Raw genomic sequence first — 22,952 nt, 5'->3', positions numbered from 1 at the left:
GAAGTAGTGGCTTCCCAACTAATCAGGGCGACGTAGTGGGGCCGCTACTCGACCAATCAGGACAGAGGATGGGAGATTAGCTACGATTAGTCTGTCATAACATAATAACACTGCTTTATACATAGGCATTGGAAAACAGAGATTTCGTGATAGTCTCAAATTATTTACTCACTTTAATCACTTACTGATTAAGTACCGATGGGTGACCTTTTCTCCAAACCCAGCAGAAAAAAAGTAAAGTTTTTGACACCATTCCTACCAACAGCAGCTTTAAGTTAGCTGACAAAATCCACATTAGAGTGTTAGCAAGCTAAGTTTTGTAGTTTATTTGTTAGCTAACGACCTAAATTGTGACTAATAGTTAAGTTAATTTTTTATGCAGGATTCTTTATCTCACTGCACCCAGCAAAGTGAGGGTGTAACATGAATCCACAACCATTACACTATAGTTTTTATAAAGGGTTAACAAAAAAAGAAGTAGCATGTTGATCGTGGCCTTTAAAGATGCTTGTTGATGGATTTTATCTTGACATTTTGGGGAAACCCAGGCAGGCTGTCCTTCATAGTCCTTCAAGTTCATATGCTAAGTGGCTGCCTATCAGGATTGAACGCTTTTATAAAGACCTGATTTTATCCATTTAACTCTTGGCAATAAAGCAACTATGCTTGTTTTTCAAAGTGTGAAACGATCAAAGTTAATTCCAGGCTGCTCTGACCTTAGAGTTTGAATCTACAGAGTTTGAAACTGCCTCTCCGTCTAATTAAGAGCGTTGTATTTCTCAATCATTTCAAATCCATCATCCTGTCTGTGGAGCCGCTCCAGGCCTGACAGTCTGCTCTCTATGCACTCAATACTCTCAGATTATTTCCCTGAATGTCAACTGAATTGGACGAATGAGGGAAACACGATGCTGGAGGAGGAAGGAACTTGGCACTAAAGTCGTTCATAAACTCTAAACTGATGATGACTCGTGTCATCTCGTGTTGACGACGTGCCGAGGGAAGACTTGTGCAGTCATGCTGATAAATTTTCCGGATGGGTGCCCCTGCCAACGCCCCCCCCCCCCCCCCTCCTCATCTCACAATGTAAAGTTTACACAAGTTCTGTGGAAAATAATTTTGATTATGTAATTATTGTGGTGTAAATATGCCTCTGCATTGTATAAATTATACAAAAAGTGTGATATTTGATTTGCAGAATGTGTTCAGGCCTTGTTGGATGTTAAATTGTTGGATATGATGAACTGTGGCAATGAAAGAGGAAAAGAAATGTGCCAATCAGGCGTCAATCAATGGACTGTAGATGTGTTTGTGCTGAAGATCCCTCTAATCATGTCTTTTGTTCTTTTAAAAATCCACAATAACAAGATCATAGAGCAATAGTGATCCAGTGTTTCAGTGATACATTATGCAGACTCTGTTCTCCATCTGAAGGAGTGTATTGCAGAAGCGTAATGTTTTTCACACTGTCACATTTTATCTTGTGTCAGTGAGAACTCCTCCCTTGTAATAATGTATCACCTGGAAATTGAATAACCCCATGAAATCAACTATCCCTCTCACTGCGTGTTTAGAATAAGCTATATTAAAGAAAAGAACATGTTCTGAATAAAAACTCTGAAGTCTTGCTTTGTGTTCTGACAGTAAACACAGTAACATGTGTTTAAAGTGGACTTCTTAGCTGTGCTCTTTTACCGGTGCAGTGACTTCACATGTTTGACCTGAAGCTCTGAGTTACTTTCTATTAAAAAGCGGTGAGTCATGAAGAGGAGGGCGCTCCAGCTCTGCGTGAGTGACATGTGGACGGTCACTTCATTTGGTCAAAGGGAGGCTGGGCTTTGGTCAGCTGTTGCGCTTGCACACTGCAAAAAATATCACCATGCGTAAGATTACATGACTCTGTTTGAGTCTTAAGTTAAACTTTGCTCTAATAAAAACCTGGAAATGCTTGTTTTCAGTATTGAAGCTCATTTCTCATCAAGTTCTCTCCATTTTAAAGATTTAAAGATTGTTTAGTACTTCTGAAGTGGTTGTCTTTTTGCAGTGCGCATGCTCCCAAGAACCTCCCAGCACTTTCCGGACACTTGTTCTGTGCTGGATCATCGTCTGGGAAACCAGAGTTAGTATAAAACCCAGAGCCAGAAGGGATTCACTTCAAGGAAAAGCTGTGCACCTTGAGGAGTCTGTTGGATAAACCAGTGACTGATTGCGGAACGGTGATGCGCGTGAGAGAGAAAGTTTAACCACGCGCAAACAGAAGGGGCTCTCTTCTTTTTTTATCCAAAGAAAGTTTTTGAACAAACTTTTCCTGGCACTAGTACCATAATTGTAACTGGTTTTGAGCTCCTGTTTGGACATGGCAGAGGGAGACTACTACACTTTGGGGAACCGGCAGAGGTTTCCCAGGGATCCGTTTGGAGAGTCGCCGTTCAGAGACCAGTCACCATTCAGGGATCAGGCGCCGTTCAGGGATCAGCTCGCCTCTCGGTTCATGGAGGATGAATTTGGGATGCCACATTTCCCCGATGATCTTGCGATGGACTGGCCGGGCTGGGCTCGGCCTGGCCGGCTCAGCTCGCGCCTCACACCGTCGCCCTTCAGCAGCAGTTTACGCACAGGCTTCCCCGCGCGGCAGTCCACGGGAGGAGGCCCCCCAATGTACACCAGCAGATACACCGAGCCCTCATCCTCGCCCATCACCACCGGGGGAGAGCCCTGGAAAGTGTGTGTGAACGTGCACAGCTTCAAACCAGAAGAACTACACATCAAAACGAGAGACGGATTTGTAGAGGTGTCAGGTGAGTCTGGGTCTCACTCTGGAAGGTTAATGTCTCAAACATCAAGTTCACAGGGATTAAAGGCCTTCATGGGGAAAAAACTTACTCTTGGTAAATAGGACTGCTGTCATGTAACCAGTGAGTGGAGGTCAATGTGAACCCACCTGGTGATTTCCCACTGTGGCAGCCAGCAGCTCAGATTACCAGGATCAACAGTTTTTCCTCATTGATAGAGGACATTAAAACACAAAAATTCTGCCTGAAGATAATTTAAATTATGTGTTTTATGAATTCCTAATATGAATGTTCAGAATGAAACAACATTAATATGGTAATAGTATAATTTGCATGTGGAAAAAAACACTCACTTTAGGGCTGTAGTTACCATGCAGGACATGGGGATCATGCTCTCAGAGCTGCTTCTTGGAGGTTAGTGCTTTGCATACTTCAACTTCAGAGTAATTTAACCTCAGTATCTATTTTTAGGACTCAATACCTTTAAATGAGACACTCTAGACAAAACATGACCAACATGTAATGAAGGGTTATTGTTTTATCCAGCAGAAATGTGGAAAAGTAGCTGACCTACATTTCAAGTTTGAAGATAACAGGATAAAACATGTCTTAACAAAATACTAACAACTGGAAAAGTTGACAAGGAAATTCATGCAACTATTTCAACCTGCTTTTGGCTTGGTGAGGGAATTTGGACTCCTGACCTCAGTGTTTTAAAAAGCTTTCTCACCACAGGAGGTTGAACCTTTAACTTGTCATGGAAAGACAACATCCACCCATGTGTCCCAGTGAAAACACAGAATAAAGAGAAGATAAGCAATCAGAAAGAGAAGGTTCACTCAGATGTGAAAGGAAACAAAGCATAATAAACACCTCCTCCATTATCTCTGAGGATCCTCGCTCTAACCTGGCCAAGACGCATCAGCTCTTTTCCTTTGGCAGCAGGTTTGAAGCTCCATAATGCAAGCCTCAGAGGAACAACACACTCTCCACATTAATGAGTCTGGATATGGAAGAGGCTGACAGATTTTGGGGACTGGGACTTGAACGTTGGCAGGCGGATCCTCAAGCTTAGACACCTGTTTCAGATTCCTGGAGAATCACTCGGAGCTCGATTTAGATTTAAAGGAAGGCAAGGCCCGTGACAACAGTCTCTGTTTACAATAAGACACGCCGCTCGCTGCCATTAAACACCGGGGAGAATGTTCTAGAAATAGGATCACTGTTACCCAGCGGGCCTCCTGCAGGTTTGTGTTCATGTGGGCGTGACGTTTTGGACATTCATTTTTGGGAGTATCTTGTAGAAGTTGCTTCCTCGTGTTGGTGCTCCAGAATAAAAAGAATTCCAGGGATACCCCAGGATAAAGACGGCCCAGAGGACTGCACCCCCCCTCCTTAGGTCTGAGTTTTTTATAAACACGTCGTCGGTATGCCAGTTGGGTCATTCAATCAGCGCCATGTTGGGCCGGGTGGTCGCAGTGACTCAGTTCTTTAAGTGTGACACACATATTGAGGATTTCAGTACATGAAGCCATAAATATTTAACAGAAGTCACACTACACTCCTGACTGTTGTAACTCTGTAAATCTGTCACTTTTTGAACAAGAGCTCAGTGGTTCATTAAACGAGGGTTTGTTAGGGCCATAGTAGGAAAAGAATATTAACTGAGCCAGAGGAAGAGTTATATTCAGAGATTAAAGCCACACATTTTAATTTGTAAGAAAAAGTTTCATGTTTTTGAGAAAAAAGTCTGAAAAAGTTTGTCAGAGAACCTCGGCGCCTCTCACTTTCACACACTAGAAGCAGCTGCTGTGCATCATGCCTGCTGCTCGACCTCATTAAATTGTTCCTTTTAATCAGATAGTATTTGATCATCTGTCCTGATTCTATCAGAAACTGACTTCTTCATTAATTTCACTTTAAGCAGGCCTACCTGATGACTCCATGTTTCCTGCTGTCACACCTCACTTGGTGTGCGTGAGGCCAAGTCTGGTGTTGGCAACGTGGTTTCTATGAATGACCCTGATACACCATTGTTGCACAAAGAGAGTTTCTCCCTAGCAACTGACTAAAGTAAGATATATTAAAACCACCAGCGGATATGTTCGGGCCCTCGTTCAAGCACCGCCTGATGTGCGTGACCGCCTGATTTAAGCCACCGCCTGATTTAAGCCACCGCCTTATGTACGCCATTGTGCTGTAGGTGCTGCTGTAAAAACTGTAGAACATGTGATTTTCTGCTGCCAGTAGGGGGCGCTATATGATATTGGTGAATTTTTGCCTATAGAGGCGTTCAGGCTGGGGCACTTATCATGCATGACCGGCCGGGGCCTGATCCATTATTGCAAATGAGAGATATTACTGTTTACAGTTTTTCCAAATGTCCTCCAAATGTAGGGAAGTGCCACGCCCACACAAATTGACTTAGAGAAATTCTGTCTGATAACTTATGTGTCTACTTCAAAATGTGCGTGGTTGGGAGTTGATCGAAGCAAAATTGTAGGAGGAGTTTAAAGAAATACGTAATCTTGCGAATCGGGTCAAATCAAAATGGCCGACTTCCTGTTGGGATTTCACCACGACGTCAAGAGGATTTTTTTTAGGTCTTGGCATGATACCTATCCAAAAAATATTTCATGCATGTATGTTGAACCATAATATGGGGCTGGCCTTTTCAAATTTTCAACTTCAAGGGGGCGCCATTTAGCCATTTTTGGGAATTTTTTTTCGGGAGCCCAAAAATATCGCATTTTTCACCAGGCCTGGTGCATGTGCAACTTTTGGGACTTTTGGGCCGCGTTAAGGCAAGCAAATTGGGGATTCAAAAGTCGGGAGAAAGAAAGAAGAAACAAACAAACAAATATTAATAATAATTCCTCGGGTTTCAAAAGGGCCTTCGCCGACCTTGTCGGTGCTCGGGCCCTAAATATCTGCACTGATCTTGCTTGAACATAACCTGCCTCAAATCTTACTTAAACTTCCTGTGAGGTTTTTCTCTGGTTTGGAATCTGACTGAAATAATACTCCCACCTCTTTATGAGCTGCAAGAGCAAGTGAGACCATAATCAACAAGAATTGTCGTTTCTAATTCCTCAAACTGCTCTGGTGGGTAAGTGTCAGATGAAATGATTAACAATACTTTACTGAAAGTAAGTTGATTTTTTTCCACAGAATACAAATTCTCAGTGAAGAGTTAGAGACAGGAGGATGATATTTTTCATTAGAAACAAAACTTGCACAAGTACAGGACAAGATCAGGAAGAGATAGGAGCAGTTTGTTTACTGGGGTTTCCTAAATCAACATAACAAAATGTTTCTTTTGAATTATAATTTTCTTTAATTTGCAAAAATATTTCATTAAAAAAATAATATAAAAAGTCCATGGTTCAAACGAGTAAAGTAAAAATAAAATATCACATTGAAATTGAAGTTAAAAAATCATACAAAATTAATTTAAAATATGTATAAAAGTTTAACTAATAAATAAAAATAGTTAAAATAATATTCATTAGAATAATTCTCACAGGAGCTTTAAGAATTTCAACACTTTTGATCTAAAATCCAATTTCCTTTTTTTGAGAAAAATATTTTGCTCAATATTAACACTTTAAAAAGTGTTTTCATGCTGCGAGTTTTGAACCAGGCTTAGCTGAGAGTTTAGACCCAGTGTTGACGAAACCAGCATGATCCAAAGCTGAAGTGAAGACTGCCAGAATCACTCTGTCAATCTTTCAGAAGTGAGCTCAGAGCTGCATGACTTTCATATTTTTGGCTTCACTGGAGGAGTGGTACAAAGCTGTTTTTTTTTATAATTTAGTCATTTGTTTTTGTAACGAGGACAACCTTAGGGACAGTTTCACTGAAGAAGTAACACAAAAGACAATTAATGGCAGAAGTGCAGCGCAGTTCACAAACATGAACATAAACAAACATCCGGACAACAAAGCAAGTTTACTGAAGCTGCTTTCATACGTGCACAAAACTCCTGCTGAAATTTCCAGGGTGCGATGCATGTGTGAACGTTAAAAGCCAGAATTTTAATCTCAACTTTATCTGTAACTCTCTCTGCCAGCCCTCTAGTGCAACTTCCTCAAAAAGTGGAGATAAGCCAATGTGAGGATGCATTTTAGGATGAGAACAGCGAAGATGTCTGCACATCCATTTGTTTGCACGTAGTGTTGAAATATATGCGAAAAAATGGCATAGTGTAGGTCTATATTGCTTCGTCCAACATCCTTTAGTAAACATAACTGTGACTTTGGCAGTGTGCTGAGACTCATCTCTTCTCGGCCCACAGTGTCCCTCGTCCAGCAGGGGAGACTTCATGCTGTAAGGGACGTGTCGATAAGCAACTTTGGTAAACTTGGGGGTCAGAAAATCTAGACATTTTCATGAATGCATGTGTGAAAGAGGCGAGACAAACTCGACAACCAGACACAAAGTCACTTCGCTAACACGCCTTCTCAATGCAGAACTGAAGGGAAAATTGTTTCTCAAAAGATAAGACACATCAAGAGACAGTTTCAGCCCTGAGTAGAGATAGCAGTGAAGCTAATCTAAAAAGGGTTTCAGATGGAGCTGTGTTCACCTCTGGGGAATGTTATGAATCTAAACATGACGGTGTGTGGTTTGCCAACATGTGAGGGTCAGATATTCTTGGAGAGCTTTTACTAACCCCCTTTATAAACGAATGACTGTGGTCACAGACTTGCACGTAACACAAGGTGAATAATTGCTTAGTTTTTCATCCAACTACATTCTTAGTTTAAAGATTATATACAGAGTTGTGTTTTCAGTTATCACACAAACATGTCTTATTTGCCTTTTAGCTTCTTTTTTGGTCTCCACCATCTCCTGAGAGAAGTATATGTTTCTTAAGCTGCAAAACGCTCTGCTAAGTTAGAACTTAGTGGGTCTTTAGTGAGCTTTTAACCACAGTTTTATTTAAGAGGATGTTGATATGAGAGCTGAGTGAATCAACTCGATGAAAGTGAAGACCGCAAAACCAAAACATTGAGTTGAAATATCCTAAAACTTAGAAAAAGTTGTTACAAGTTAAAAAAAAAACTGAATATTTTGTTTATTTCATTAAAATTTTGACAGAAAAGCAGCGCCAGCCAGCCACAGTAAAAAAAAAAAGCAATCATCTGCATATGCAGAAACTCCAGCCGTGTCTTTGATACTCAAACAGGCAAGAAAACCTTTTAGTACATCATGTATCACAACAACATCTCCTCCTAGAACTTGAAACATTACACACAGCTGCTGGTATTTTGCATCTGTGTCATAAGAGATATAAAAACTAGAAGTGTTCACGCCTTCTTACCGAACCTTAATAACACAATAATCAGAGGACCAGGTTTGAATCAGGCTCAAATCTTAAAGTCATGACTTCTCACTGATCCTGGCCCAACTCTGGAGTTTTTATTCCACTGTGGACCTCCGCTGGAGTCCAGGGCTTGCGGCAAGCAGAGACGTCACTGGGGGGGTGTAGGGTTGCACATAGTCGAAACCTGGCGTGCAGACTGGGGTGGGGGGGGGGGGGGGGGGGGGGGGGGGGTTTGGTTGAGGGGTGAGGCAGGCCACCGACTCGCTGGCCTGGAGGCAGTGATATTTAGCAGCCCCAGAGCAGCTGCTAGCTAACCCGAGACAGAGAGAGGAAGAGACGGAGAGAGCGACCATAAACAGGAGATGAAGGAGGGGGAGGGCTTTTCCAGGCTTTGAGTTATCCTCACTTTTTAAAGTGTAATGTGTCTTTTATCAGAAGGGTCACTATTCTCTAAGTTTCAAGAATGAAAAGGGTGTTTCATTATTTTCACATGTTCCCTGCGACCCACCTAGAGATCTCAAAACAAAAACACAGCAGTGGAGCAATGGAAAACTGCGTGTGCCAAATGTTGTCATCCAAACCACGCCGGTCCACACACTCCCTGAATCTCATTGGTAGATGATAAGGTTGAAGTGTCACAATAAACTCATTCACTGATTTCTAAGTTAACTGATGAGACTGAAATTTATTATCCATGACTTCATCCAGGGGCGTCGCCAGACCCCCTTTACTGGGGCACGTGCCTCAGTATAAATGAGCTGTGCCCCAGTATCAGGGGCGGACTGGCCATCGGAAGTAAAGGAAAAGACTTTAGGCGCAGTTGTTAATGTGTTGCATCCACTGCAGTGTTTCCCATACATTCATTAATTCCTAAACAAGTGAAGTCCCACTATCCCCAGCAGTGCTTTGGGTTAAAAAAAAAAACATCATTAAATTCACAATGGTTTGAAAGCTTTCCCTGGTTATAATATTATAGTAAATAGAGATGCAGCTTTTTGTTTCTCATGTAGGATGTTTGGTAAACACATGAAACATGACACATTTGTGAGCACTGGTTTCACTTACTGGAAAAAAAGCTCTGGATCTCTTTAGAGGGCATGAGAAAACACCTGTCCATAAAAAGTGTAAGTGTGTGTGTGTGTGTGTGTGTGTGTGAGGAAGGGGAAATAGTACGGGACCTGTGCCCCAGTGGAGCTTTATGCCTAGCAACACCCCTGACTTCATCTAACTACTGCAAACTGTTGAACATGAATCACATCTGAGTTATTTAAAGTCACACACCTCGTTTATCTTTATGCTGATGATGATGTTGTTTTCTCAAACAGGAAAGCATGAAGAGAAGCAGGAAGAAGGAGGCATCGTGACAAAGAACTTCACAAAGAAGATACAGTGAGTGTGATTTCAGGGAACTCTGCACTCACACTTGTTGTTTCCTCCTCTGACTGTCTACATTATGGACTGCTAAAATATTGATCTTTTTTTTATTTTACCAGCCTATCCGCTCTTGGATCTGATCTTTATAGTGGTAGCATAAAATTAAACATTGCAGCATCACTCTCCTACAGTTTATTGGCTCAAATGTGCTCTGCTGAGTTCTCTATTAAACTAACAAAGTGTCTTTTTACACTCATACGCTCGATGAATCCCTGAGGTGCAACTTTGCAAAGCTGTTTTTTAGTAGAGTTACCTTTAATGTTAACTTCCAAGCAGTCCACTTCTTCCGCACCTTTGTTGCATTTCTTTTTAATTTCCTAGTTACTCAAAAAACACATGTTGATATTGTTAAACCAACCAACCAGATTTGAGTTTTTGCAGTGTCTATTATTAATAATAATAATACATTTTATTTAAAGCGCCTTTCTAAGCACTCAAGGACACTTTACAGAGAGGTTAAAAACCCAATAAAAACAACAAAATAAAATAAATAAAGACAACAAGCAGAGTAACACCAAGTAAAAATTAGGCAGTGAAGTCAAGCAGGGAATGCAGCTTGGAACAGATGGGTTTTGAGTTTTGATTTGAATAGGGGAAGTGAGTCTATGTTACGGATGTCTGGTGGGAGTGCGTTCCAGAGATGGGGAGCAGAGCTCATCGTGCTGAGACGGGCAGGTGGCACAGAGAGGTGGAAGGAGGAGGAAGACCTGAGGGAGCGAGAAGGGGTGACAATGTGGAGGAGATCAGACAGATACAGGGGGGGCTGAGGTTGTGAATGGCCTTGAATGTGTACAGGAGGATTTTGAAGTTGATTCTGAATTTGACCGGGTAGCCAGTGGAGCTGCTGGAGGACAGGGGTGATGTGGTGGAGGGAGGGGGTTCTGTTAATGATGCGAGCTGCAGAGTTCTGGACCAGTTGAAGTTCATGGAGGGATTTGTGAGGGACACCGAAGAGGAGTGAGTTACAATAATCGATACGGGAGGTGACGAGGCTGTGGACCAGGATAGCAGTGGTGTGAGGGGTGAGAGAGGGGCGGAGACAGTTAATGTTATGGAGATGGAAATATGCAGACCAGGTTATGTTATTGATGTGAGAGTGGAAAGAAAGTGAGCTATCGAGGATGACACCCAGACTCTTTACCTGAGGGGAGGGGGAAACTGTTGAGCTGTCTGTGGTGAGGGAGAAACTGTCGATGCAGAGAGGTGTTTTATTGTGCTGCAGTATTTAACCCCAGTATGGAGCTATACTGGTTAGCACTTCATCCCAACTGCTGGTCTAACCACTACCAACAACCACCGGACACAGCCTAGTGCAGCTGAAAAAGTACCCCCATTCATTGTGCACCATTGCAAGTGTCTGCAAGCTGGAGACAAAGAGACACGGTCCAGGCTTGTGGCTTCACTTTTTAACAACTTATAATTATGCATTTACAAAAAACAGTGGTGTACTCTTAAGTAAAAAAGTCACAGAGTGCTGGTTTGATTGAAATGACTCCTTAATTTAGGACAATAAGGTTGATGCAACTTTGGGTGAATTGGTCACAGGCAAGCTCAACTAGTAGCCCACAGAACTGCAAACTCTACAAGGCAAATCAGATTGTAGTGGAAATAAGTGATGTGCTGCACAGAAACTGCAAGTTGCAAAGAGAACAGCTGAAACCTTTCTTGCTCTGGGAGGTCACAAAAACAGTCTGCGTCTTATTTACAGGTGCGACTTACACTGCCAGTCAACAGTTTGGACACACCTTCTCATTCAATGTTTTTTTATTTATTTTAATTATTTTCAACATTGTAGATTAATACTGAAGACATCAAAACTATGAAATGATCTGGTTTTGCCATAATCTGGATTACAACAGTAGTCAAATAGGGCTATCCATTGTGTACTAACCATTCCTCTAAGCAACACAAGTGACGGTCTCAAACACATTAAGAAGGCAAGTCATTCTACAAATGAACTCTTGACAAGGCTCATGTTAATTAGAAACCATCCCAGGAGACCACTTCATGAAGCAGACTGAGAGAACACCAAGAGTGTGCAAAGCTGTCATGAAGGAAAAAGGGGGCTACTTTACAGAATCTGAAATATAAAACATATTCTGCTTTGTTTAACACTTTTTTGTTCATTAAATAATTCCATATATGTTCTTTCATAGTTTTGATGTCTTCAGTATTAATCTACAGTGTTTCAAATAATTAAAATAAATACAAACCCTTGAATGAGAAGGTGTTTCCAAACTTTTGACTGGTAGTGTATATTCTAGGTTTTAACATATTTTTTGTAGACTAGAGATCAAACTGAACAGTTTTGCTGATTAAAACTTGAAGAAGAAGAAGTGTAGGTAGACTTTAACTCATATGATGTGGTCTAAAGCCAAAAATACTTGAGACCACCGCTGTAGAGAGTGCAAACATCAAATTTTCTTCTTAATTCAACGCTTTCCTTTTCTGCTTTTTGTAAATATTGTGGTATCTTTGTTTGTATCATCTACTCAGTCACTTTAAGCTCTTTAATTTTGCAATAATAGAAGAAGAACAAATGCAAAGTCAGTTTAACTGAGTGGTTAAAGCGCTCTCCTGACAAACAGTAAACAGAAGCAGTCGCTGGTTCGACCCCCAGCCTTGGCCCTTCACTGCGTATCATCTCCCACTCTCTACTCTCCCCACTTCCTGTCTCTCTTTGACTGTCAAAATAAAGGCAAAAATAACATATCAAATAGTTTTACAAACACAAAAAAATTGACTTATTTTAAGTTCCATGTTTATTAAAAGCTGAACACTACCAGGCATGCAAATCTGATGAAATGATGTCCAGGACTGTGGCAGACTGTGTGGCAGTTTATCTGAAATCACTGAAAAAGAAAACCTCATAAAAAGCTTGTCTCATTTTGCTGATTACAGACTTGAACAAAAACAGATTATCTCATCCACCAGACACCATCCTGTATGTGTGAGTGCTTTTTATTCAGTAACTTTTTTTCCTGTAATCCTAAGGAGCTGCTCTGGAGTTACATCAGCTCTGAGGGGACAAATTCTCACAAATTAAAACTTCTCGACTCCAAACTGTCTCCAGTGACAGAAACAACACTCACTCTCACCACTAAACTTAAGCACGGAGAAGTGTTGTAGCAAAACTGCACTCATCTCTTACATACAGCAGACTTATCACATTCTAATTGAACAGAAGTTTCCAAACATGCCGGCTCTCTGCTCCTTTAATTGGCCAGTGTGAGGACTTCAAACAGCAGCGCTAATCACTGGTGCGAATCGCTGTCTTTCTGGCGCGTCACTACAGTTCTGCTAATTTCCTGTTGGATAATTAGTAAGCAGTTGTGCTAGCCGCGCCAGTTCATATCACAAGGCTTTTAATTGGAAGCTCCCGGATCAGGCCAGTCGAGCAAAACCTTAAAACCACCGACACACTGAATATAAGGAGAGAGGAAGAGGAGGGGGAGGAGGAGGAGGAGGGTCTGATGGTGGAGGGAGTGAGGAGGGGGTCATATATAAATAGCTGACCTCGATACCCAAATCCTTGGCTTATATGAAAGGCAGAGATAGCACTGAGATGTCATATTACTTCAGAGAGGAATGTGTGAATGTGCTTTTAATTGAGGCACTCCTGCTTCTTCTACTCGTGCATCAACACAAGTTCTAGATTTAAGTACAATACAAGGATTTATGTGCTTCTACTTTATACTGCTAGTCCAAAAATCTTCTTTTGCTTGACTTTCTCAAATGAACGCTGTAGTAACTTGTAGCTTTGAAAATCTACCCTTTTAATGAAAATAGAAATAAATAAATCAAAAGGATACATTTTTAGATGTGTCACGCTTTGCATTAGTTGGAGCCCCAGAAGTCCCACAAAGGTGATCTCTCCTTTGTGCACAAGTTAGTTTTGGAAGCAGCTCTTTTTTGTGGGGGGGGGGGTTCACAATATGTTTATTGACAGACAGTTTAAGAACACAGACAAAGACTAATCTAGCATATACACACACAAAAATGCAAAACAAAACAAAAAACCACCTATCCCATCTGCCCATACCAAAATCAAATGGCAAGTGTGCAAAATAAATTCAATTAGATTTGTCAATTATGATTCCCACAGTTTCTTTTAGAGACAGTCCACGTTAACATCCCTGATGATAGCCATGTATGCCTCCTAGAGCTGAATTAAGTCTCTCAGTTTTCCTTTGACAATATATGTCAGTCTCTCCAGTCCAACGCTGCCCGAAAGCTCCTCTATCCACATTTTCAAAGATGGGGCGTCCATACTCTTCCAACATAGTGCTATAGCTCTTGGAGCCTGAAGAAGTCCAAAGTCCAGGCGCCTGGTCCGTCCTGAACTCTGCCCAAAGTCCCTCGGATGTATTCCCAGCACACAAAGTTTAACATTGAAAGGGACCTTGACACCAAACATCAGCAAAGCTCCTCTCTCATCCAAACATTTAGAGCAAACATCTGATATACTGGCAGACATATAATGAAGTTTGACCGAGGTTATGTACGGTCTCATTAACCACTTGTATTGAAGTAGTTTATATCTTGTATTTATGGTCTGATTCTATGCTTTCAGACATGCATTGGAAGAGTTGTTTATGTTGTCTTGTGCAATGTGAGATGCATCGGTATAAACCATAGACTGTATAAATAATGGACGTAGTATCCGTGACGTTACCCATCTGTTTCTGAAGCACTGTTTTGAGGCCAATTGTCGGTGGGAGCCATATTGGAAATGTTGAACACAACATAACTGCTATTGAGCTAGTATGACGCAAAGAGGCGGGCTTTGAGCCTCCTAGCCAACAGCTACAGTGCTCCCGCCTGTCAATCAAGTCAGCTGTGCCTCTCATAATGGAAAACTTGTAATCTTAATGTCTTCGAAATTGCAGCGCCCCTGCGCCCCCTGTGTGCCGATGGAGAAACAAGCTATCCAGACTTCACTTGTTTTTTTTGCCAGGCCGTAAACATGTTTTTTTCTGCTGTAAAGATTGGCTTTTTTGAGTTTGTGTGTATGTGGTTTCTGTAACTTCCAGAGCCAGCATCAAGTGGACACTTGATGAACTACAGTAACACTCCCGCTTTGGCTTCAATTCTCGCGGCTGGAGGTTGCCGCTTAGTATAAACACTGGCGATGTTAGATAACAGGGTCTAAGGTTGTTGTTTTTTTGTTAAAGGTGACATGTCACGCTTTTTTCATCAACATATATTGGTCTAAGAGGTCCCCAAAACAAGTCTTTAAAGTTTATGCTCAAAAAAACACTTTGAAATCAGATTTTGGCATGCCTGTGAAACCCTCTTCTTCAGCCCTGTTCAGAACAGTCTGTTTTCCCTCTGACCACGCCCCCTCAGGAAGTGGATGTGCCCTCGGCTCTCCAGCATGTTTACATGTTGGCTGAATATACACGGCTGCTCACAGACCCGCGTTACTTCAACCCTCTGAATCTGATCCAGAATCTGAGCCTGACGGAGAGGCGCCTGCAGCAGGACCTTTCTGAAGGATTGGTCAAAGATTCTGTGTTTCTTGTTTTATTTGTCAGTATGTCGACGTGTGTCTTGGTACACAGCTACAGCTACAGCTACAAACATGTAGCTATGTGACTATGCTAACTAGCGCTAGCACTTTTCCATGACAAATAAAAATCATCCACTAGATCTTCAAATCTGCAGACGTGGGGAGTAAAACCAACCTTTGTGTTTATTAAGACAACCTACAACTAGCATGCCTCCCTCCTAAGCTCCTTGTTAGCACACATGTGTGCAGGGAATAAAAAACAGAGGAGGGGTTGAGTTGTATTTTATACAGTCTATGGGCTGAACAAGCTCCGAGCTCTGACTCCGTGACAGACCGGATATTGTTGTGACGTAACAAAAACACTGAAAACTGAAACGGCTTGTTTCAGCACACATTTACAGAAAGGTGGAGAAATCAGAACAGGGGCAGAATGGATTTTTTTCATTTTCGGGGGGTTTGTAGACATGCCAGGGACACATATTTCTGGTAGAGAACCATTAAAAAGTCCATTGTGCATAATATGTCACCTTTTAAACACTTGCTTTACATGTGTGACATTTGTCAGTTATTAACTAAATCAGTGGTGAGGCCAAAGGTAGCTGTGAATCTTCAGGTCAGGCAGCCCAACAGCAACACGAGAGCTCATCTGTTTACGTGTGAAAGTCTGCAGTGTGAGCGCTGTGTCGTACATGTTGTTCTGCCTCTGTTTATGTCCTCACAGACACACGATACAGCTAGACCTACTCAGGTCACATGTGTGGCTTGTGTGTGGGAGGGCAGAGCGGATGGGTTGTATTTTTTTTTACCCACCACACACTCCATGAACACACTCTTGTCCAGTCTCAGTGTCTGGTCTCTCTCTGCCTCGATCAGCGTCTCTGCGGGTGGTAAGCGTGTTGGACAGCTTTTTGGCAGCTGTACAAAATCAATGCATGAGATAAAAAGCGTGTTTGTGCCAGAGGTACAGTAAATAAACTCCAGAGCTGCACAGATAAGGTTTCTGATTGAGTCACACTTAATGGACCGGCTGAGCGATTTGACTTTGTCAGAACAGGGCAACTTTCCTTCACAGCTACTCTTTGAAAAGGGCTATCCAAACATTTTGAGACCTTTTCCTCAATTTCATGACTGAGTATAAATGACACTGGACAAAAGACTGGATTTATCATTACTTTTTAAAATAACTACCATTTTAATCTGTATTTACAGATCCTAAATAAAAATGTAGCTTGGATTTTAGTGTGAGGAGTCTTCTGGTATGCAAGCGGATAAATCACTTATCAGTAGGCTTTGGTGTATGCAGGAAAAACAGGCAGTATAGAGAGGAAGAGCAGGCGAGAGGCAAACGATAGTAAGACATCCCGGCTTCCATCAGTGGTAATCTGACAATGATTTATTCGTCTCATCAAAAAGAGAGCTCCTCGAAAGTGCACCTGAAGATCTGTTCTGGACCACATGTTCAACTTGAGGGAGGAATCTGCTGGACACTGTCACTGAAGCCAACCAGCATTTAGATTTCCTGACGCCCTTGAATGCATCAGAAATGATTAATCTGACATCCATTCACAAAACAAGCAACTTAAAGTTGTTTTCTTCACCTCTTGAGGACTGGTCAGATACAGCTTGAATAATACTTTTAATCTGCATCATTGTGTTGTAATTTCTGTGAATTTAGGACCCTTTAAATATGAGTAAATCACATGAAAATCTGTTTCTAGGTTTCAAACAGTTAAAGCAAGTCATAGTGAAGCCTCTGATGAACTGAGACATACTAGAAACAGATGAACTTTGCATCGCTGGAGGTCATTTAAAGCTAACCACTGGCTAAAACACCAAGAAATTGTCATTTCTCCCACCATTATCAGAAAATATTAGACAATGATGGGTTTTGCAAGTGCTAATAGTGTTAATATTGCTAGCAACAGTATTTTCACAGCTCTATATACTGTTTTTACCTAATAAGCATTTCATTTGAAAGCAAATTTTGGGTGAGAGGCCAAAATGCTATGCTCTTGTACTGATGTGTCACAAGGTTGGTAAATCATAAATATGAAGAATCTGACCTTAAACTACATATATGTTTGCTTCTTCATCGACAAGCAACTTTAAAAAAACATGAATAGTAAATTCCAGATTTATGGCCATATTTCAGGGGGAACTACATATTTGATGACCCTTAAAGCTAGGGTTGGTAGCCATGGAAAACTAGCATGAATTTGAATGTAGCATTTCCTCAGGAATCCATCTAGCTACGTAACTGGGGCGGCAGTAGCTCAGTCCATAGGGACTTGGCTTGGCAACCAAAGGGTCGCCAGTTCGAGTCCCAGTATGGACGAAGTTTGGCAAGTGGACTGGTGGCTGGAGAGGTGCTGGTTCACTTGCCTGGGCACTGCCAAGGTGCCCTTGAGCAAGGCACTGAACCCTCAACTGCTCTGGGTGCGCTGGTTGACGGCAGTATCCTCACTCTGACATCTCTCCCTAAATCATGTTCACTGCATGTGTGTGCATTTGTATGTATATACCAAAAAAACTGTATGTGTAGCATGTCCAAAATAGCATGAGTGGAAAAAATTTAATTTCCCCCCTGGGGATCAATAAAGTACCTTTCTAACTGTTAGCCAAGAAAGAATTGCCTTTTCAATTGTATCCCATAACATCATTGAACTCTAATGATAGGGACAACATGTGGTTGAATGCAAATTTTAGCTGTTGGCTAATGTTGGAGCTATTTGTTTATTTTTTGTATTTAGTTGTTTATTTAGTTTGGAATTAATAAGTAGTATTAGTAGATTTATCTAAACTTTTCTTTTTATAACTCAATAAAGTTAGATTTTTGGGGTTATATTTTTTGTTAGTCATTTGTTTAGTATATTTAGATTTTTTGTATATTTAGTATTTCTTTTGTTTGTTTTTGTTTCTTTGGTAATTAGGAACTGTGGGCACCGGAGGTTATTTAAGTAGGTAGGTGGCAGAAGGCCGGCATGCACCTGGGTGGACCTATGGTTTTTTACCAGCACAAGAGAGGCAGGAGGAGCTGTGATTTTCTTTGTTCCTTTTTGTTTGCTTGCTTGCCATCAGAAATAAACCATTGAAAACCGCTGAACTTCTGCATGGACATTAGACTTTTTTTGCCTGTGTACATCACATCCCCACGGTGCATCAGTGACCCTTTGATTAAGTTGAGTTAAAGTTTGAGTTTGATACTTTAATTAGTCTTTGAGTTTTTTATGACAAATGGCCACTACAGCTAATGTTTGCCACTAATTGATCAAATCTGTTGTTTTAACTTGATTAATGGCCCCATTTCTCTTTAGAGTTTCATGTTTTGTTCTCTTTTAGCTGCCTATCACTTGAGAAATGCTGACATGATGACTTTTCATCATCATCTTGTCAACCTCTACTCTAATAATCCATTAAAAAAAGCCACAGACACCACCGTTAGCAACAGAGCTTTCAAACATGGTGTTGTGTCCAGGGCGTAAAGTTAACTTTTTACCTCATCTGCCATTGGCTAGTGACCTTCAAAAATGTACCGGCCAAAAACATTTTTCACCGGCCAAATAAAAAAAACATGCCTTATTTGATTTAAAATAATTACCATACATTACTCCGTTTAGCTGTGGTGGCTTCACGCCGGGAATGTGTTGCCACATCTTCCTTGAAACACTCTTCCCGCCGTGCTTCTTCAAGCAAAGGGAACGAATAGAACTCCAGTAGCTGACGTCACGCCGTTCCAAATCAGAACACAAGTGAAGCACGCCATGAGGGTCACGATAGCTTGACAGTCGGCAGAAATGGGCAAAAGTGTGAAAACCTCACATGCATTACAAAATTTTCCATCAGCCACTGGTGTGTTTTTGTTTTACACGCCAAACAATTTTTTTACCCACCATTGGCGCTTGGCCGGTGTTCATTTCACACCCTGGTTGTGTCCCTTTTTATAACCTCAAACAACTCATTCAAACTGAACTTTTTTAGAAAATAAACACTGGGGCATAAACTGTTATGATAAGAACTTACCATAGTGACTGGAATCATGTTTGAGAAAAACTTATTTTATATGTGTTTTCTTTTTATAGTTGAACCCATGTCCCATCTGTTAACATGGAGGCGGCAGGCTTTAAGACTCGTACTGCAGCCGGTCATTCTGGGAAGCTCCAACTGTTTTGGCTTCACTTTTGAGGAGCCATTTATCTTTTTTTATAGATTGTGATCTCACCAGCTGTTGGATTGCTTTCATTCAGGCTTTCATGGCACTGGATGATGACTCCTTAAACTAACTTTTTGTTGTATCCTTTTCTCACCTACTTATTGCTTTGCTAACCACTCTCTGAACTGGAGCTGGGTCTCGATGCTGTTAAAGTGGACTTGTACAGCTCAGTGAGACACTGTGACATGATACTCTTCTTTGCAAATAGACCTGACATAACCTCTCTGTCTTTCTGATCCTACGAGGCGAAATGTTTAGTCGCTTCAGTCTTGTATTTCTCAGTGGAGTGAGGAGCCATGCAGTAGAGGGTCCTCTCTAATTAAATGGGTGGTAAACTCCAGTCTGCTCTCTGAACAGGGCAGCCTGATGTTTATATTAAATCCCAGAGACACTTGGCTGCTCACACAGAAAACCTACAATACCCATATTTGGCTATGCTGTCTGACAGAGAACAGCCTTGATCTCTGTTTGCCTCGACAGCTGCTTTTGAAGGACTTTCCCTCCAAAGGGAGCTGTTTCATTTTCAAACTAAACTTGAAATAACTCTGACGATTAAATGACAATTTGGTGGATGATTTAAGATAATAAAACATCATTTATTCTAAAGTTTATTCACAGTTTTAGAGAAGTGAAGCCTTGCAGGATTTATCAGCGGCTGCTTTTCTGTACAATTTAATGTTCCCTGCAAGGTGAATGCCACTTTATCTCACTTTATGCTTAAAAATGCTAGAATTGTCATGTGATAAGTGTCTGAAAATTTAGCAGAGGTGGAATAAAAAAAGGGGAGGGGGGACTGAATTAGCTCGCTGGTGTGACAGATGAGAGCAGCAGGTTAGGAAAGTATGCACCAATGGAAATTTGCAGGTGTTCAACTTATGCAGATGACACTCTCTTTAATTGGTATCGAGTTTCATTTTTGCAAACCTCACACCTGGCACACACCTCCCTCCCTTCTGTCGCAGAGCTGGGGGCTTTTTAATGAAACTGGTGATGGTTTTCAGTCAATCTCCCTGCTGTGAGATGGTTTTTTGGGGAGTTGTGAAGGAGTTCTAGCTGAGGAGGAGAGGGCAAGCTTTTTTAATAACAGTCAAAATCCGGAGCCAAGTTCTTTTTTTTCCCCTCCTGTGGATATACAGCGCTAAAATTATCTGACTGCAGGCTGTTTATGGGTATTGACGAAGTGTCAGTACGAGCTGCTCTGCAAACATTGTTAAACGCTCTGGTTTTTCACTGAGAAAATGTCACAGCGTTTTGCATGACCTCCAAGTAGGAGCTGAACTCTTTCTCTAGGCTGTTCCTCTTCACCGCTCTCCTTATTTTGTTTCCTCCCACTCGTGCTTTTAAACATGCTGAACATTCACAGCAGCAAGTAAACTTCTGCCACTCTTGACATCTAAACTTTCTTTCAAGCATAAAAAACTGAAACCATCTTCTCCCTCTCACTTTTCTTCTGTCAGGATCCCGATAGATGTGGACCCGCTTACTGTTTTCGCCTCCTTGTCCCCTGAGGGCGTCCTCATCATCGAAGCCCGGCAGACGCCTCCGTATTCCCTCTTCAGCAACGAAGGCTGCCAGGTGGGCGACACGTTGGAGGCGGAGGCCCTAAAGCCCCAAGAGGCCTCTACAGCCTAAACCCCCAAATCCATACAAACATAACAAAACATGTTGCACAACTGATGACAAGTTTGACAAGAAATGTGTCCCTCAGCTTTATGTAGACACCTGGATCTCCAATGAGTCAAATATGCAAGAAAACAATGTTGTCAGGTTAAGGTCACCACGTTTTATATATGAGCAGAAAAGTGAAAACACTCTTATGTATCACCCCCAGAGCAATATACAAACAGGAACAACTGGTGTTACCTCTCTTTTATGTTAAGAAATATAACCCTTACCCTTAAATATGAAAAAATCTACAAAATAAAAGATGTCCAGATGAAATGTAGTTGAAAGACTGTGTCCAAAATAACCCTCAGCTCACTGTATTGTGCTCTATATCAGGGATTCACCATTTTTTTAGGGCTGTCTGAACTGTGATAGATGATTGTTACACCCTATATATAATTATATATATATATATATATATATGTATATATTTATGCATTCGGAAAAGTAGTGTACAGCTGATCACAGGCTGTTTTTGAAACCGCCTACTATACTAATAGTACCTACCGATTCAACCAAAATTCGGTATGTAGTATGTGAATAAGAGCAAAATCTGCGGTATGCCAAAACTAACCGGATGTTGTACTGATTTAAGGAAATTTCTCAGTTTCCCACAATACACAGCAATTTAAGGATAATCATTAAATTCCATATAAGCCACTTCTTAACTTTTTAAATCATAAGTGATGCTAATGAAGCAGTTTGGCAATCAGCTTGGCCGTTATTTACTTCTGCTTTCTTGAAACCAGAAAACCAGCAACGCCTGACCCAGAATACTGCAGATCAGACCCAACAGAACAGTCATACTAACAGGATTGGTTGTCACGCTTTTTACTGTTTTGATGATTGCTCATCATCAAAACATTTAACAATTAACTATCAAAGACACTCTGACACATTGTGACCACAAACCCCATCACGGGGTTGGTTGTCACACACTATGGGGTTGGTTGTCACAATGTTATTTCAATGGGAAGAATCTTTTAAAAAGGCAAAACTAAATTTGAAAGTTTAATTGCACTGACAAGTGATAGGCCTACATAACTTAATGCATTTTAACATAAAATGAGCAAGGACCATGAACAGGAAACACATCTTTAGGCCTTTTTGCTAGCATCAAGGCTAACAACCATCTAACAACTACTTAACTAGCTAATAAAAATCTAAACTATAGCTTTCCCCTCACACTTTGTAAGGGTAACACTTGTTTTGTTATAAATCCATCGTTTAAAAGCCTAGAAAAATACCAAGGAGCTGAATATTGACAATTTGGCATGAAAAACACAAAAAGTCGTCTCACCTCAAGTTCAGCTGTCTTACTCCAGAGACGACTATGTAGGTGAGCTCCGATCCTAATTCTGGAAATGTCCATACCCCAATTTGAGAGACAGTGCCCTCTGGTGGCTAGATATAATGAGTGTGCCAACCAACCTGTGTGACAACCAACCCTGTTCTCCCCTATGCAGTACATACTGCATACTACATTCGTAGGTAGTGTGTAGCAGGCGGTTTCAAAAACAGCTGTAGCTTACCTAGCAGTATGTACCATCATGCATTGGGGTCTAAAGGGAAAATAAAGAATACATGAGAGGAGCTCGACCAGTCTGATGTTTATTCGGGTTCCTCTTTTAAACACCATGATTAGAACTAGAGTTTCATGCTTGGTGATTACCCAAATCAAGTTGTTTTATAGAGATTAAGACTAATTAAGACTGAAGGATTTTATACCTGGTGACCTAAGTTTAGCCCCATGATGACGATGGTGTATTCATGACATCAATAAATAAGCTGTGTCATCCTTTGTTATAACAGACCAGCTGAACTGATGCACCATTTCATAATGTCTGCTCTTTAAAGTTTTTACCTCCCATGCATTATTTTTACATTTATATCAAATAAATTAAAATGATTAAATTAGCTTTTCACTAAATTTAAATAAAATCAGGGGACTAACATAAAACATCAGCAGCTTTTATTAAAAATGACAAAAATTTGATTTAACATTTTACT

General features: G+C 41.0%; 1 protein-coding gene across 1 annotated transcript; it reads left to right on the top strand.

The window, feature by feature from the left end:
* Positions 1-2,073: 2,073 nt before the first annotated feature.
* On the top strand, positions 2,074-21,211 carry hspb8 (heat shock protein b8). Its single transcript, XM_034692153.1, has 3 exons — positions 2,074-2,798; positions 9,447-9,510; positions 20,735-21,211. Exons 1-3 carry the CDS (start codon positions 2,357-2,359, stop codon positions 20,907-20,909), a joined length of 681 nt encoding a protein of 226 aa, XP_034548044.1. The 5' UTR covers positions 2,074-2,356; the 3' UTR covers positions 20,910-21,211.
* Positions 21,212-22,952: the final 1,741 nt, after the last annotated feature.

This window comes from Notolabrus celidotus, chromosome 9, assembly GCF_009762535.1.
Source record: "Notolabrus celidotus isolate fNotCel1 chromosome 9, fNotCel1.pri, whole genome shotgun sequence".
NCBI lineage: Eukaryota > Metazoa > Chordata > Actinopteri > Labriformes > Labridae > Notolabrus > Notolabrus celidotus.
Note: the sequence above shows the minus strand (reverse complement) of the source record. Positions and strands in the feature narration are given on the sequence as shown.